General features: G+C 47.5%; 1 protein-coding gene across 12 annotated transcripts in view; it reads left to right on the forward strand.

Annotated features, from left to right (window-relative positions):
* The window catches only part of SLCO3A1 (solute carrier organic anion transporter family member 3A1), a 321311-nt gene that overhangs the window by 52877 nt on the left and 254049 nt on the right, over nucleotides 1-14385 (forward strand). For 9 of the 12 annotated variants that reach the window (XM_510602.7, XM_009429867.4, XM_003952731.4 and 6 more), the window contains one exon: nucleotides 9466-9931. In XM_510602.7, the coding sequence (XP_510602.3) occupies nucleotides 9466-9931 (466 nt within the window). Of the gene's footprint in view, nucleotides 1-1965; nucleotides 2138-9465; nucleotides 9932-14385 lie in introns of those variants that run through there. The other 3 variants (XM_063795432.1, XM_063795434.1, XM_063795430.1) reach the window with 3 other exon arrangements.

The following is a 14385-nucleotide window of genomic DNA, read 5'->3' on the forward strand; positions in this document are numbered from 1 at the left end:
CGATTCAGTGAAAACAGTTCTGCATATAGCAGCGTGTGTGTGTGCATAAATCAAATGAGGGCCTTAGACTAAGATCTCTGTCTTGAGAATATGTCTGGTCCTCTGTACATTTTTGTTGAATGCTGAGGAAATCATTGAAATCATTATTCTTAAAATTTCTCTGATAAAAGAGCCCTGGCACCACAGAAGTTGGTGTGTTAAAGGTGTGAAACACAAACTATTAATAATAGTCGGATGCAAAAATATCTGGAAATGAATTGAAAGCTCCGATCCTGAGTGGTAGAAAATTCTATTAGTTGACTGTACCCAGGAGGGATGGAGAGTCTTTATTTTTCTATGATGGACCAAAGAGCTACAGAGAAAAATCAATGATGAGATTTATGAGTAGGAAGCAATTAAATTGAGTGTTTTTTTTTTTTTAAAGAGACAATCATGAAATGTTACATACTCTCAGAATGAATCAATGAACATAAAAATTCACTAAATGTAAGGAATAATAACATTTGCCTCAGTTTTACTTTAGGGCCATTTAGAGGAAAGAGTGGAAGAAAAGGGAGATGAGAGAAACTAAGAAATGGAGTATAGAGGAAACAGTAGCCTGAGGAAGGTGCAAATAGTGAAGTAGAGAAAAATGCAGGCGATGGCAGAGACGGAGTCTTAGAGGACAGAGCAAGGAGGCCTTTCTTTTTTTGTTGTTTTCTTTGAGATGGAGTCTCACTCTGTTGCCCAGGCTGGAGTGCACTGGTGCGATCTCAGCTCACTGCACCTCTGCCACTCGGGTTCAAGCAATTCTCCTGCCTCAGCCTCCCGAGTAGCTGGGATTACAGGCACCCACCACCAAGCCTGGCTAATTTTTGTACTTTTAGTAGAGATGGGGTTTCACCATGTTGTCCAGGCTGGTCTTGAACTGCTGACCTCAGGTGATTCTCCCACCTTGGCCTCCCAAAGTGCTAGGATTACAGGCATGAGCCACTGTGCCTGGCCCAAGGAGGCCTTTCTTTTTTTTCTATTTTTCTTTTTTGAGACAGAGTCTCACTCTGTCACCCAGGCTGGAGTGCAGTGGCATGATCTTGGCTCACTGCAGCCTCTGCCTCCCAGGCAGATTCTCCTGCCTCAGCCTCCTGAGTAGCTGGGATTACAAGCATGTGCCACCATGCCCAGCTAATTTTGTTTTTTACACTTTTAGTAGAGATGGGGTTTCACCATATTGGTCAGGCTGGTCTTGAACTCCTGACCTCAGGTGATCTGCCCGTCTCGGCCTCCCAAAGTGCTGGGATTACAGGCGTGAGTCACCGTGCCCAGCTCCAATGAAGCCTTTCTAAGGAAAGCCAGGCTGACTCTCACTGGCAGACTAGGTGATCAGAGAGAACGATAGTGCCCCTATGAAAGACCCAGGTGTAGAGAGAGCAGTACAGAGGCCCAGAGAGAGAGAGCCAGCAGCTTTCATGATCCTGCTGCAAGGACGAGGAAAGCCACCACGCACAACCCCAGGCATAACTGTGACGTGCAGGTGTGCAGAGCCTTTCTCTCCCTCATTTGGACCCTGTGACAAAACTGTACGGGGGGATTGTTATCTCCATGTTATAGAAGGGAAAGGAGAGTTGCAGGGGTGTTAAGTGCCTTGTCTCATATTACCCAGTTAATATGAAACTCAAAATCTCACACATTTTCCACTGTAACCCCCACCCCCACAACTTGCCCCCTAAAATGATGATGCTTTTGGTGTAGACTGGAGTTTAGAGTCTGTGTCTATGAGATTCTCCATATGATTCTTACTCTGCTTTTTAAAGAAAAATGGTTTTAAAATGGCCCCCATTTATATGTGAACATGATCCAGGCTAAATCATTCCACCAGAAATAAAACCTCATTGACTAAATGTCTCTTTTCCCTAGTCAGCACATGAGGTGGGTGTTCTCTTTGCCACCATAGCCATGACAAGAGGCTGATCCTGTGTCGTCTTCTGTTACTTGGTTCTGCAGATCTAGGATCCTGGAATTCACAAGTGAATGCATTTTGTGTGCCATTTCCCTAGAACTGTAAATGACTCACCCCAAGGAGCTGCTGTCTAGATGAGAAACAAAACCTCACACTATTGCTGCTGCTGCTTCATCATGGGGAAATGACTTCTGGGCTTAGGTGATTAAGTCTCTTTCTACCACTTTACTACAGGAAGACATGTCCTTGGCACATCAGACAGAACACTGAAGTTATCTTGCAAATTACTTTAATGGAATTAAAAAAAAAAAAAAACTTGGCCGGGCACGGTGGCTCACGCCTGTAATCCCAGCACTTTGGGAGGCCAAGGTGGGCGGATCACCAGAGGTTAGGAGTTCAAGACCAGCCTGGCCAACATGGTGAAACCCTATCTCTACTAAAAATACAAAAATTAGTCGGCGTGGTGGCGGGTGCCTGTAATCCCAGCTACTCAGGAGGCTGAGGCAGGAGAATTGCTTGAATCTGGGAGACAGAGGTTGCAGTGAGCCGAGGTCGCGTCATTGCACTCCAGCCTGTGCAACAGAGTGCGACTCTGTCTCAAACAAAACAAAACAAAACAAACAAAGAAACCCAAAAAGCTTGCATTAAAATTGTGCCTGGAATGACTTTTCTGTTATAGCAACAGGAGTGCTTCATATACTTACCAATGGCCAGTGTTTGTATTGCCAGGCACGGGAATAGTGTGATTTCCCATGCTGAATTTATAGAGATCAGGGGTTTGGCATTCTACATGTGGCCTATGGACCAAATGTGGCCTGCTGCCTGTTTTTGTACATAAAGTTTTATTGAAACACAGCCATTTCCATTTGTTCATATATTGTCCATGCATGCTGCTTTTGTGTTATGGTGGTAGAGTTGACTAGCTGCTATGATGACCATATGGCCTAAATATCTACTGACTGGCTTTTTACAGAGAAAGTATGCCAGACCCTGTTCAGGAACCCCTGTTGGGAAAACCACAGGTTTTTGCAGGACCACAGCGAGATTGACATCTCCTGCACTGTTTTTAGCATCTGCTCCCTGACATGGGCCCTGCTGCTGAGCGTGCAGTTTGAGGGTATAGGTTCCCCGAAGCTCCCCAGGAAGAGCCTGCTCAGTTCTGTCACATCTGCCACTACTCAGCAGAAGGACTTTAAAATGCAGGCTCTCCACACTGCACTCCCGGGCTCCTCCCAGCCTCACAGAGCATCCTGCTCTCTCAGCCTTCACAAGCGCTCCAGACTGAGCCAGGTGAGACTCTCGCAGGGACCTTTCGGCTCCACCTTATTTGTTCCATGCCTCCAATCAGCTGCCGCCTCTGTTGAGCTGGATCTCTAAGGTGGCTCTGCCACAGGGGCCTTTCCTTGCTGTTACACCAGCATTAGCCTGCTGAAGCCTCCTCTCTCCCCAGCACTGTGGAAACAGCTGCCCCGGCCGTCTCTCCTCCCTGATACCTGCACAGCAGTGCCAGGTTAATACTGCAGAAGAGCGGCTCCTGCTCAAGAACCTCCCTTCGCTCCCCATTGACCTCTAAATCAAAGCCTCAGTCTGGCCTTCAAGGTTGTTTTTATCTCAGACGACTACTCGCAGTTCTCTGAAGCTACTCCATATTCCTGCCTTTCCCCAGGGGTGGTCTAAACTCTCCCTCTGCCAGCCTCCTTGACGCCACTGATCTTTGCTCTTGGAATGTTGTGGCAGCCTCTCCCCTCCCACAGCTATTAAAATCTAGTTGATCTTTGTTGCATCCCAGGTATATATTCCTCCACACACAGCCAAATGAATGTTGTTGCTCCCTCAAACCCTCTGCCACTCTGTTACCCTGTTGCAGGCTGTACCATTGTTAGATTGTTTCTTTCTGCTGTCCCCAGACTGTAAACTCCTACAAGGCAGCATGCTCTCTTAATCATGGTTATGTTTCTTGCATCTATCACAGAGCAGGCACTTGGCTGTGTGGGATTGAATTTGAAGTGAAGTCACAGAGCATGCACACCAGTGATGTGGCTAGCTTTTTAGTGTGCACCTACTGTGGGCCAGCTGCTCTGATGTATGACTTCATTAATGTCCGCAGAAGCAAGTATTGTTCTCTCCACCACACAGGTGTGGAAACAGGCTCAGGAAGATTGACTTGACCAAATGCTGTCAAAGCCAGATGGGAACTCGAGGCTCTCCTGCTCCAGACTTACACTGATAGGACCAGGCTGCTCTGGTGTAAACATCCATGCATGCACAACCTCTCTGCCACCTGATACACATGCACACGCCTCTACCTGCACGCATGTTAGAGTCACCCAGGGAACTCTGAAAATACAGATGCCGAGTCTTGCAGGTGGGAGGACACGCACAGGTGTTTTTCAAAAGCTCAGGTGATGCCAGTTCAGGCCAAGGCCCCGCCACCCAGACCAGAGTGAGAAGATGGACACACCTCTGGGAGAGCCCCTGAGTTGCTGCTGCCTGCCCCTAAGAATAAGTGTTTTTTTGTTAAGTGAATGCCTGATAACCTTGCCCCTGGTTGGCACCTTTTGAAGGTGAGGATGGGCTCATGAATACTTGGCCGTGGCCTCTGAATGTGTCCTGTCCTTTGGCAACATAGACTGAAGCTCTCCCTTTTGGGCTAAGTGCTGATAGTTTCAGTTGGCCTTAGTGTGACTTCAGCACTTTCCAGAAGGTGAGGCTCCCAGAAATGCATCCCAACATTTCCCACATGAGGAGACAGTGTCTCTATGAACTGGAAATGAGGAGGTGATAATTTCGATTTGTAGATAACTTAAACTCTTTCGTCTTTGGAATGGGGGAAGGCTAGTTGAGAAGAGGAAGCTGAGTAAAGCAGAGGTACTCAAAGTGGGGTCCTCTGATGAGCAGCATCAGTGTCACCAGGTAGCTTGTTAGAAACGCGTAGTCTAGACCCCACCCCAGACCTGCAAAATCAAAGACTCTGGGCTTGGGGTTCAGCAGTCTCATACTCTCTGGGGGTAATTTTACTGCCAATGAAGGTTGAGAACCTTGGTTCTAGAATGATGGTGAGTATGTGCCTGGTGCCTGAATGGTCAGTGGTCCTCATCTCCAGCTGGGTATCAGACGCATATCTACACCTATCTATATATATACGTATCTATATCTATAGATATTTAGATTTTTTTTTTTGAGACGGAGTCTTGCTTTGTCACCAAGGCTGGAGTGCAGTGGCGCAGTCTCGGCTCACTGCAACCTCTGCCTCCCGGGTTCAAGCAGTTCTCCTGCCTCAGCCTCCAGAGGAGCTGGGACTACAGGCATGTGCCACCACGTCCAGCTAATTTTTGTATTTTTAGTAGAGATGGGGTTTCACCATGTTGGCCAGGATAGTCTCGATCTCTTGACCTTGTGATCCGCCTGCCTCAGCCTCCCAAAGTGCTGGGATTACAGTCGTGAGCCACCGCGCCCGGCCGGGACATCTATATTTTTAACAGTTGCCCCAGGACATTCTGAAATGCAAGCTGATTTTTTTTTTGAGTAATCATTGTAGAAGCCTGATACATACTGCATTCTTTACATAATAACTTCATATACACTTGGTTCAGGATAAGGGCGCTTCCTCTTTCCTTTTCCTCTTGCAGTTGTGGCTCCTTCTTCTCTAATTATCAAGACCTTCTCCATTAGTCCTGTTACCCATTAAGTACAGGCAGTCATTCCCTTCCACATGCTCTTCCTCAGGCTGGGTTGTTCACTGCCACATAAAGGCTACAAGTGGGTTTTATGGCCTCATGCATACTTACTCTGTCTTCTCAAAATTGTGTTTTAAATGAGTGAAAACATTAGCCTCTGATCTAATTGATCCACAAAGCATCATTTCAGAATCTTTGCATGACTTAACTGTTGACCCAGACTGGCATTGCAGCCCAGCAGAAGGCCACAGGTCAGGGAGGGAAAGGCCCTACTACTTCCTGTCACCCCTGTGCGTTGCTCTGCAAAGAGCAGGTGGGAGCCAGGACAAGAGCTGCAGGCACGGGCGTTATCTGTCTCTAAAAGAACTGATTATTTTTTGTTTTGCCCACAGCTGTCTCTGTCCCCATCACCCTTATCTGTCATCAATGTGCACACCTGCATGATATTTTATGACACAGCACACCTGCTGAAATAGAGCAGTTGTCATGTTTCAGATTTGTTGTCTTGTGTGTATGTCATGAGGCATCATGGCAAAAATGAGATACAGCTTCTGTTCTATCCCTTCCCCCTACTTTGTTACCCTCCAGCCTCATGGTGGGTCCTAAAGCTGAAGACCTACCAGGCTGCTTCAGCCACCTCTCCGGGGGTGACTCTCTAGGGGACCCCACCCAGACATGTTCTTTTCCACTTCTGCATCCAGTCCCCTTTGGACCTCTCTCAAGACTCACACAAAGGCCTGGGCGAGGCTCCCCAAAGCCCCCTACCTCCCAGGTCTTTAGGCTGCCTTCCTTTTTGTTGCCACATTGCGTCACCTATTATAAACCTCTGGTAAATCATTTATTCCATCATGTTTGTATGTTTGTTTGTGTTGCGAAGGAAAGTAGTAAATAAATGAATTTGTTTTTACTTGCCCAGACCCTTCAGACAGAACTTCTTTGGCAGTATTTAAAAGCCATTTGAATGATGCCAGGACTAGCTAAACTTCGTTTCTGAACAGCGGCAAACACCTGGTGTTTTAAAAGTAACAGTCTAATCACATAACTAGGGCTGAGTGATTTGCAAGCTGGCCTTGACTTGGCTAGAAAGCACAATAGAAATAGGAGTTGGGATCAGAATGCCAGAGATAGAGGGTGTCACAGATGTCATAACCCTGCTCTGCAGAGCTTGCCGAAGGCCAGGGCTGAAAGAGAGACCCCCAATAATGGGTGTCATGGCCTTAGCCCCGCGCTGCTCACTGCCATTAGAATCACCTGGGAGCTTTGAAAGCGTCCTAGGGCCCCCAGGCCACTCCCCAGACCAGTTCAGTCAGAACCTCCCAGGTGGGACCAGGTCTCTCAATTTTTAGTGCTCCCCGAGTGCCTCCAATCTGCAGGTAGGATTGAGAACCACTAGGCTCAAGGAGTTTGTTTAAATATGTGGGTTTGAAAATGAGGCTAAGAGGAATCACCTGGCTATAGCATTTTTTGTTTGTTTTTTTAGTAACGGGAAATTGAATAGAAGCATGCTAATTAGCACAGGCGTATGTTTATATGTGCATAGATACACGTATCTGGACACTGCAGAGGTTGTAGATGCATGGATGTTTACAACAGTGTCCATATTTGTAGACTTGGAGGAAGGTTAGATCCATATGACTCTCCTTTTTGACCTTTCCTTAGTAGACACACCCGGTTGGTCAGCAGATCCAGCTCATTCTCCCTGAAATAGAACTCTGCCCTAAAATGCTTCTTACATCTTTTCCTGTTCATTTCCATTGCCAGTGTGTTGACGTGGCCTTTTCTTCTCCCCTCTCTCAATATGGCCCAGCTGTCTTCACTGCTGGCCTTCTTCCACCCTCCATTCACCACACCTGGTGTGACCCCTACACTATTAAACCTTTGCTGTTCTCCGGTGCTCACAGATAAATGATAATGATAATGGTTATAGCTGACCCTTCCCTAGCATTTACATGTATGTGTTGTTGACTCTTGACACCAGCTGTATGAGGTAGCACTCTTATCCCCCTTTTACAGATGGGGAAACTAACGCGCAAAGTAACTTGGTCAAGGTCAGCCAGAGTCAGGATGGACCCAGGTGGTCTGGCTCTAGAGCCTCTGTTTTGCTGCCTCTCTCCATGCACTCCTGCCATGTAGGAAGGGAGAGGCTGCTCTGTGCTAACAGACTTTTCATCCATTATTTTTAATCTTCACATCCCTCCTGCTGATTAGATATTATGATTCCTGTTTCATAGAATCCAGGTTGGGAGAGTTTGAGTAACATGACTGAGGACACAGAGCTAAGGAAATAATAACAGGGGTTCAAACCAGGTTTTCTTCCCTCCATGATCTGTATTCTGTCTACCTAATTGCTCGGGATTGTCTAAATTCACCCCTGTGGCATTTGCGGCTCCTTACAATTTGTCCTCACCCCACCTTTCCAACTATTTTCTTCCTTTTTTTTTTTTTTTGGAAGCAAGGTCTCGCTCTATTGCCCAAACTGGAGTGCAGTGGTGTGATCTCAGCTCACTGCAACTGCCGCCTCCAGGGTTCAAGCAATTCTCCTGCCTCAGCCTTCCCTGAGTAGCTGGGATTATAGGTATGCACCACCACGCCTCGCTAAATTGTGTATTTTTAGTAGAGAAGGGGTTTTGCCATGTTGGCCAGGCTGGTCTCGAACTCCTGGCCTCAAGTGACCTGCCCACCTCGGCCTCCCAAAGTGTTGGGATTACGGGTGTGAGCCACTGCTCCCGGCCCCAACTGTTTTCTCTTCCATGATGAAATCATGCCACCCATCTTTGGCTCATGCTGTTCCTTTTGCCTGAAGTGTTCTTCCCTACTCAGCGAGGACATCATTCAGCTGTCAGATCTCCCATGACAAGGACTCTTGTCTTGCTCATAGCACCCTGCGTGGAATTTGCACACAGCAGGAGAGGGTAGCCATCTCATTTTCTTACCACTTCAAGAAGCCCTGTAAGAATGCATCTCCTCATGGCCCCCTTAGTGTGAGGTCTGCATCACACATCTCACCTCCAGTCCCTTTGTGTTATTCTTAGGTACATGTTTACCTTCTTGCTAGATGGCTTCTTCAGGCCAGATGTCCTCTCTCCATCACTTTTCTCTTGTGTCTAGGGCATTGCCTGGCAAGCAGCAGATGTTCGGTATATATTTAACAAACATAGGGCAGACAAGAATACAAAAAAACGGGGGAAATCATAATATTCAGTTGGAGGGTACTTGGCAGGGTCATAGTGCTTAGAACAGTCAGGGGTGTATTTACCTGATGGCCTCTAGGGAAATGTACACTGGAAATTTCCAGACGGAAGCAAAGAGCAAATGATTACCCCGCTGGGCTGATTTAGCTTGTCCATTTTGCCACTTGGGTTTTGTTAAGTTTGTTTTTATTTTGAGGTGGGGGATAGGCTTTGCTAACCTCCTGCGGAAAATCTCCTGGCTCCTCTGTCTTCCTGGCATGGACTTTATCCCTAGTATATATTTGGGAGTGTGTGCAAACCGCGCACTTCAGGACTTTTATAGGTTTTCATGGGCTGTCTGTGGTGGAGGTCTGTGGGGGTGGGGAATGCAGTGTTTCCGGAAGAGGGTGGAAGCTTTCAGGATGGAAACAGGTGCCAGAAAAAACATTGTTGCTACTGGGAAAGTGAATTCGTTAACTGAATTAGGGTTATGATACTAAATAAACGTCTTTCTGATTCGTCAGGTTAAAAGGCATTTACACAGCTGCCTTTTTGCACCTGGCACCGGAGGCCAGGTGGGAGGGTCCCGGGGGGGATGGGCAGAGCGCACTGCCAGGCGGGAAGGAGAGGCCTCCTGGGCATCTTCTTGGATTGGCTCTGACATTTCTTCTTGCCCCCTCAGGTGAGCGTCCTGACCACCCTGGAGCGTAGGTTCAACCTGCAGAGCGCTGACGTGGGTGTGATCGCTAGCAGCTTCGAGATCGGGAACCTGGCGCTCATTCTCTTCGTGAGCTACTTCGGGGCACGCGGGCACCGGCCGCGCCTGATCGGCTGCGGCGGGATCGTCATGGCGCTGGGCGCGCTGCTGTCGGCGCTGCCCGAGTTCCTGACCCACCAGTACAAGTACGAGGCGGGCGAGATCCGCTGGGGCGCCGAGGGCCGCGACGTCTGCGCAGCCAACGGCTCGGGCGGCGACGAGGGGCCCGACCCCGACCTCATCTGCCGCAACCGGACGGCTACCAACATGATGTACTTGCTGCTCATTGGGGCCCAGGTGCTCCTGGGCATCGGTGCTACCCCTGTGCAGCCCCTGGGCGTCTCCTACATCGACGACCACGTGCGGAGAAAGGACTCCTCTCTCTATATAGGTAGGAGCTGCCCCAGCCGTGTTAGCAAGAGACCAGGGTGTGTTGACCATGGATAAAAGGTGGCCTGGTGGACTTTGATTTTGCCAGAGTACTGGTTCTCAGACTTGGCTGCACACCTAGTGTTCTTGAAAAATCCTCATGCCTGGGGGTGCAACCTGGGCATTGAGACGTTTTTAAAAGTTCCCAGGTGATTCTCGTGAGCGGCCGAATTTGAGCTCCACGGGGCTAGGCCACTAACACCGCTTCAGTGGGAAAACATGATCGGGAGGAGTTGTATGTTTATCTCTTCTTTTTGGCTGTGTATGTGGACTTTGGGCTTTCTGATATTAGCCACCAAGGTATACTTGGGGTCTACACATTGGAAACTCCAGCTTTGAAGAATCAGAATGATGTCCTGGTCATTGTCCTGTTGCAGCTCAAAAGGAGAGGTGATGGCTTTGCCAGCATTTGGCATCATTCGAAGTTGGTGACTTCCGGTAATTTTTTCAATAATGGAAGTATGCATGGGAATTGGGTATGTAGAGAGAAATAAGGTATTTGTGTTTTGAAAAGTTATTTTTCACGGTCAGAGTTTCTGATGTTTTATACTGGAAGGATGGAAACCACTTGTGCGTGGGGGTTACGAATCATCTGAGTGGCAAGTTGTTTATTACGTGGCGGGCAGTGTTTTCAGTGGCTGCGGTGGGCTCTGTTCGATGGCAGCGTGCAAGGTGAGGGCTGGCCAGCCCCGCATCTCTATCCCTTGTTTACAAAGTATAATTCTGTCTCCTGCCAGCTGCTGGATTTTTCTGACATCCCCAGTCACTGAGTGCTAAGCTTTGAAAACATTACCTCTACCCAGGGAAGCTTTATGCCTCCCAAAAGCAATGTGCCTTGAGGTAGAAAGTTAATTATATTATGGAGTTTTAAGTGAAAATAGAATTTGAACTGGATTTGACATAAAGGTTCCTATCTGCCAGGCTCCAAGCTTACTGAGATAGGACGGTTTGGAAGCAGGACACACCGGAATGCAGATTTTTCTCTGTGTCTTTCTGGCCCAGCTTTGGAGTAGACGCGTTTACTGAACACGTATGTTGCACGTGGATGTTCTGGCTGGCTGTGAGCAGGCTCTGGGCAGGAAAGGTGGAAGGAATGCGCCTCTCCATTCAGAGGATGGAGCACCAGTGAGCGTAGTCACCACCTACCTATGGAACAAAGGGGAAGAGAAAACAGCTCAGGCCAGAGATGGTTAGGGGTTTCCATTATTACCTGAGAGTGGTTATGGTGGAGGAAGGGAACTAAGGTAATCATTTTTCTTTCATTGCCTTAAGTCTTGAGTGAAAGCCGCTCCACGTGAGTTTTTTGCACACCAGATCATGGACTACAGCATGTAGCCACAAAGGTCTCCTGAGGTCCACCCTCTGACTTGACTGATGTCACCCTAGGGCTCTGGGAGTGTTGTTTTCTGGTAGGAATAACAGGAAGTAGATCAATCAGAGCACAGGGAATGAAATGGGGAGTGAAAACCTGAATTGTTGTCTCTGCTGATAGAATCAAGTAGAAAAATTTCTCCCCAGAGTCACCCCTGAAGTCCTAACAGTGCTGTATCACTTCTGCCTGGGGCTTCCAGCCGTAGTCACTGAACCCTCTTTTGGAAGTGTCTCCTGATGAGTTAAGCTGTGCTGTTTCCCCACACTGGGTGAGGGTTGGTTTGAATGTGCCAAAAGCTTTATGGTGAGGAAGCACTTTGGTTTGGGACATGGGGGTGTGGGAGGTGGAGGCGTGGACAGTAGGGCTGATCATTTGAGGCAGGAGGCCTTCTTGAATTCTGAGGCCTTGTCTGTGGGATTTGCATTGAGTCTTTGGTAGGAAGAACTATTCAGCCAAATTTCTATTTGGTCACCCCATTCCTCTGTGATAAGTCTGAGTTGGGGGAGTGTCTCTTTGCATGACATATGAACATCTTGGTGGCTCTGTTACATATGGCCAGATTCCAAAACATCGTAGCCCATGCCATGGAGATGATAGTTCTGGGTCTCTCTGCACTGGTTTACATGGGTTTGTGTTTATCGGGATCAGGAGAGGACAAGTCTTTTGCATAGATTGGCCTCAATAGGTGGCCTTTTATTCCATATGTGGTTTATTCTCCAGGTATAATTTAAGATCACAGCATATGCAGAGTATAACTGGTTCATTTATTTATTGTATGAGCTATAAAAAAAGTGTTTGTGGTAGTGAGAATATTTCAGAGTTTATCTCCTCTAATATGGCACTAGTTCCTGAAGCCACTTAACTTTACTTCACAGTATTTGGGGTTGCCCACTGAACAGGATTGATATAAAATTCTGGCCTCTTAACTCCCTGAAGAGGAGGAAAGTCTCAAGGGACTGATGCTGGGACTGTAGGGGAGGGATAACGTGTGTACCCCTGGTTCCAGCTCCTGCAGAGCTGGTCTAGAGAGGGGCCCACAACCAACTGTCTGGTCATATGCCCAAATCGTGATACTATAGTGGAGATTGAAAGGATTCTAAATATGGCATGTGTAAAACACCAGCTTGTTCTTGAGCTGAGCCTTCCCTTTGGGTGTCAGCAGGGAACAGAATGATCAACATGCACGGCTCAGGCTGCAGATCAGTGGTGATGACACCTGCCCCGGGTCACCCGCATTGTGGGTCACTAGATGGGTGCTGTTTGTACATCGGTGGCCGTGTCGTAGCTTCCACTACAACCCAGGGCAAAGTGAAGCATTCCATCTTGAATCAAGCCGATATTTTCCACTGAAATGACTTACTTGCTTTGGCCTCTTGTGGCTGAGCCGCTGCCAGATTCCTGGATTCCTGGATGGGCTATTCACAAGGGGCTCCTCTGGCTGGCACCATTCTTCAGCCCGTCCTTTCCAGTGTGGGAGGGAGCCAAGGGAGCTCATTACCAGGGGACAAAACTGGATGAATGGGGACTCGGCTCTGCTGGCAGGCTTTCACTGCGGCATCATGCGGCACCCGGACTCACAGTGCAGCCAGACGGTGACCCGTGGGTGGCACGTGGCACTCTTTGTTCCTAGAGTGACTACATGGGCGCAGTGGCAGTGGAGACCATTGGGCCCCTACTGAGGTCCGAGAATCCATTCTTTGGGAGTCTAGTCATGCCTCTAGCTCCATGCTGTGATCTTCCATTAGCCCAGTTTTCTTAGCTGTCCTTCTGTTTCTCTAAGTTCAGAACACAAGTCGTATTTGCTTTTTATGAAAGTGTAAGTAGGATGATGGAATGGACTTACTGTGCCCTTTCATTAGGTTGCCCCCTTTTTTTTTTCAAGGAGGAAAAGGTGAAATGGGAGTACTAAAGATTTCTAAATAACTTTATTCCTAGTTAAAAAGCATTACATGTTCACCGTTTACAATTTTGAATATGTAGAAAAAGAATAATTAGAGAATATTGTAGCTTTATGGTGTACACAATTCTATTCTCTCTTCTGCATTAGCGTGCTTTTCTATGAAAATGTGTTCAAGATAAATGATGTTTTGTGTAATTTCATTTCTCTTACTATTTCATGAGCATTTGTTTGTTACTATTCTATGACATTGCTGCATATATAATCCCTTCTGAATATATACGATAATATTTAATACTTTGTATAGTTGGACATGGATTTTTAAAATATTTGCTGTTTTAAACAAAGCAGATAGGTAAACTGTGATTCCGAGAGGTTGAGTAACTTACCCAAGCTCATTTACCTGGATAGGGCTGGGCTGTGGGTCTGAAAGTGATGCTTATTTCAGGTATGTCTGGGATCTGCTCACGAGGCTGGGATGGGAGCTCAAGGGTGGTGCACGGTCCAGGGAGTCAGGTGCAAGCCAGGGCATTCCACGAGACAGCCCGAAGCCTCCTGGGCATACAAATTGCAGCAGGAGCCAGGAAGGTGGGAAGACAGCAGTGTGTCTGGAGTCCAAGGAGAGAGGTGCTGCTGAAATGGAGAATGAGTGTCAGAGCCAGAATGGAGTATTGGAGGTAGGATGGAGAGAGAGGAAGGTGGTCCTAGCTAACGGTTCAGGTCTGAGTTCTGTAAAGAGGTTGCACCCCTGTTTCATAGTGCTTTGAGCTGAGATGGCTGCAAATCAGACCTTAGACATCTGGGGCAGGAGCAACTGATCTGTTGCATCTTTCGCTCAGCTCTTTCCAGCAATGTGGGCGCCATAGTTTCACATGCCATTCATTCTGTTTTTTGAACCGCAGTAACCACTAGGAGGTTTTTTTAAGTGTTGTGTTAGAAATAGGCCACCTTACAACTTTCCATGCCCTGGGTTCTCGTTATGCCCTCTGGATCTACCATGAAAAATCCCTATCCCTCTTCCATATTTTGATGGCTCCCCAAATAGTTGAGCACTAACCTTTCATGGGTAGGCGGATGGTATCTAAAGCTTAGTTAGCTCTTCTGAGCTAAGACCTTTGCTCCATGCTTGATGGATTTCCTACCATAC

Source organism: Pan troglodytes, chromosome 16 (assembly GCF_028858775.2).
Source record: "Pan troglodytes isolate AG18354 chromosome 16, NHGRI_mPanTro3-v2.0_pri, whole genome shotgun sequence".
In the NCBI taxonomy this organism is placed as follows: Eukaryota; Metazoa; Chordata; class Mammalia; order Primates; family Hominidae; genus Pan; species Pan troglodytes.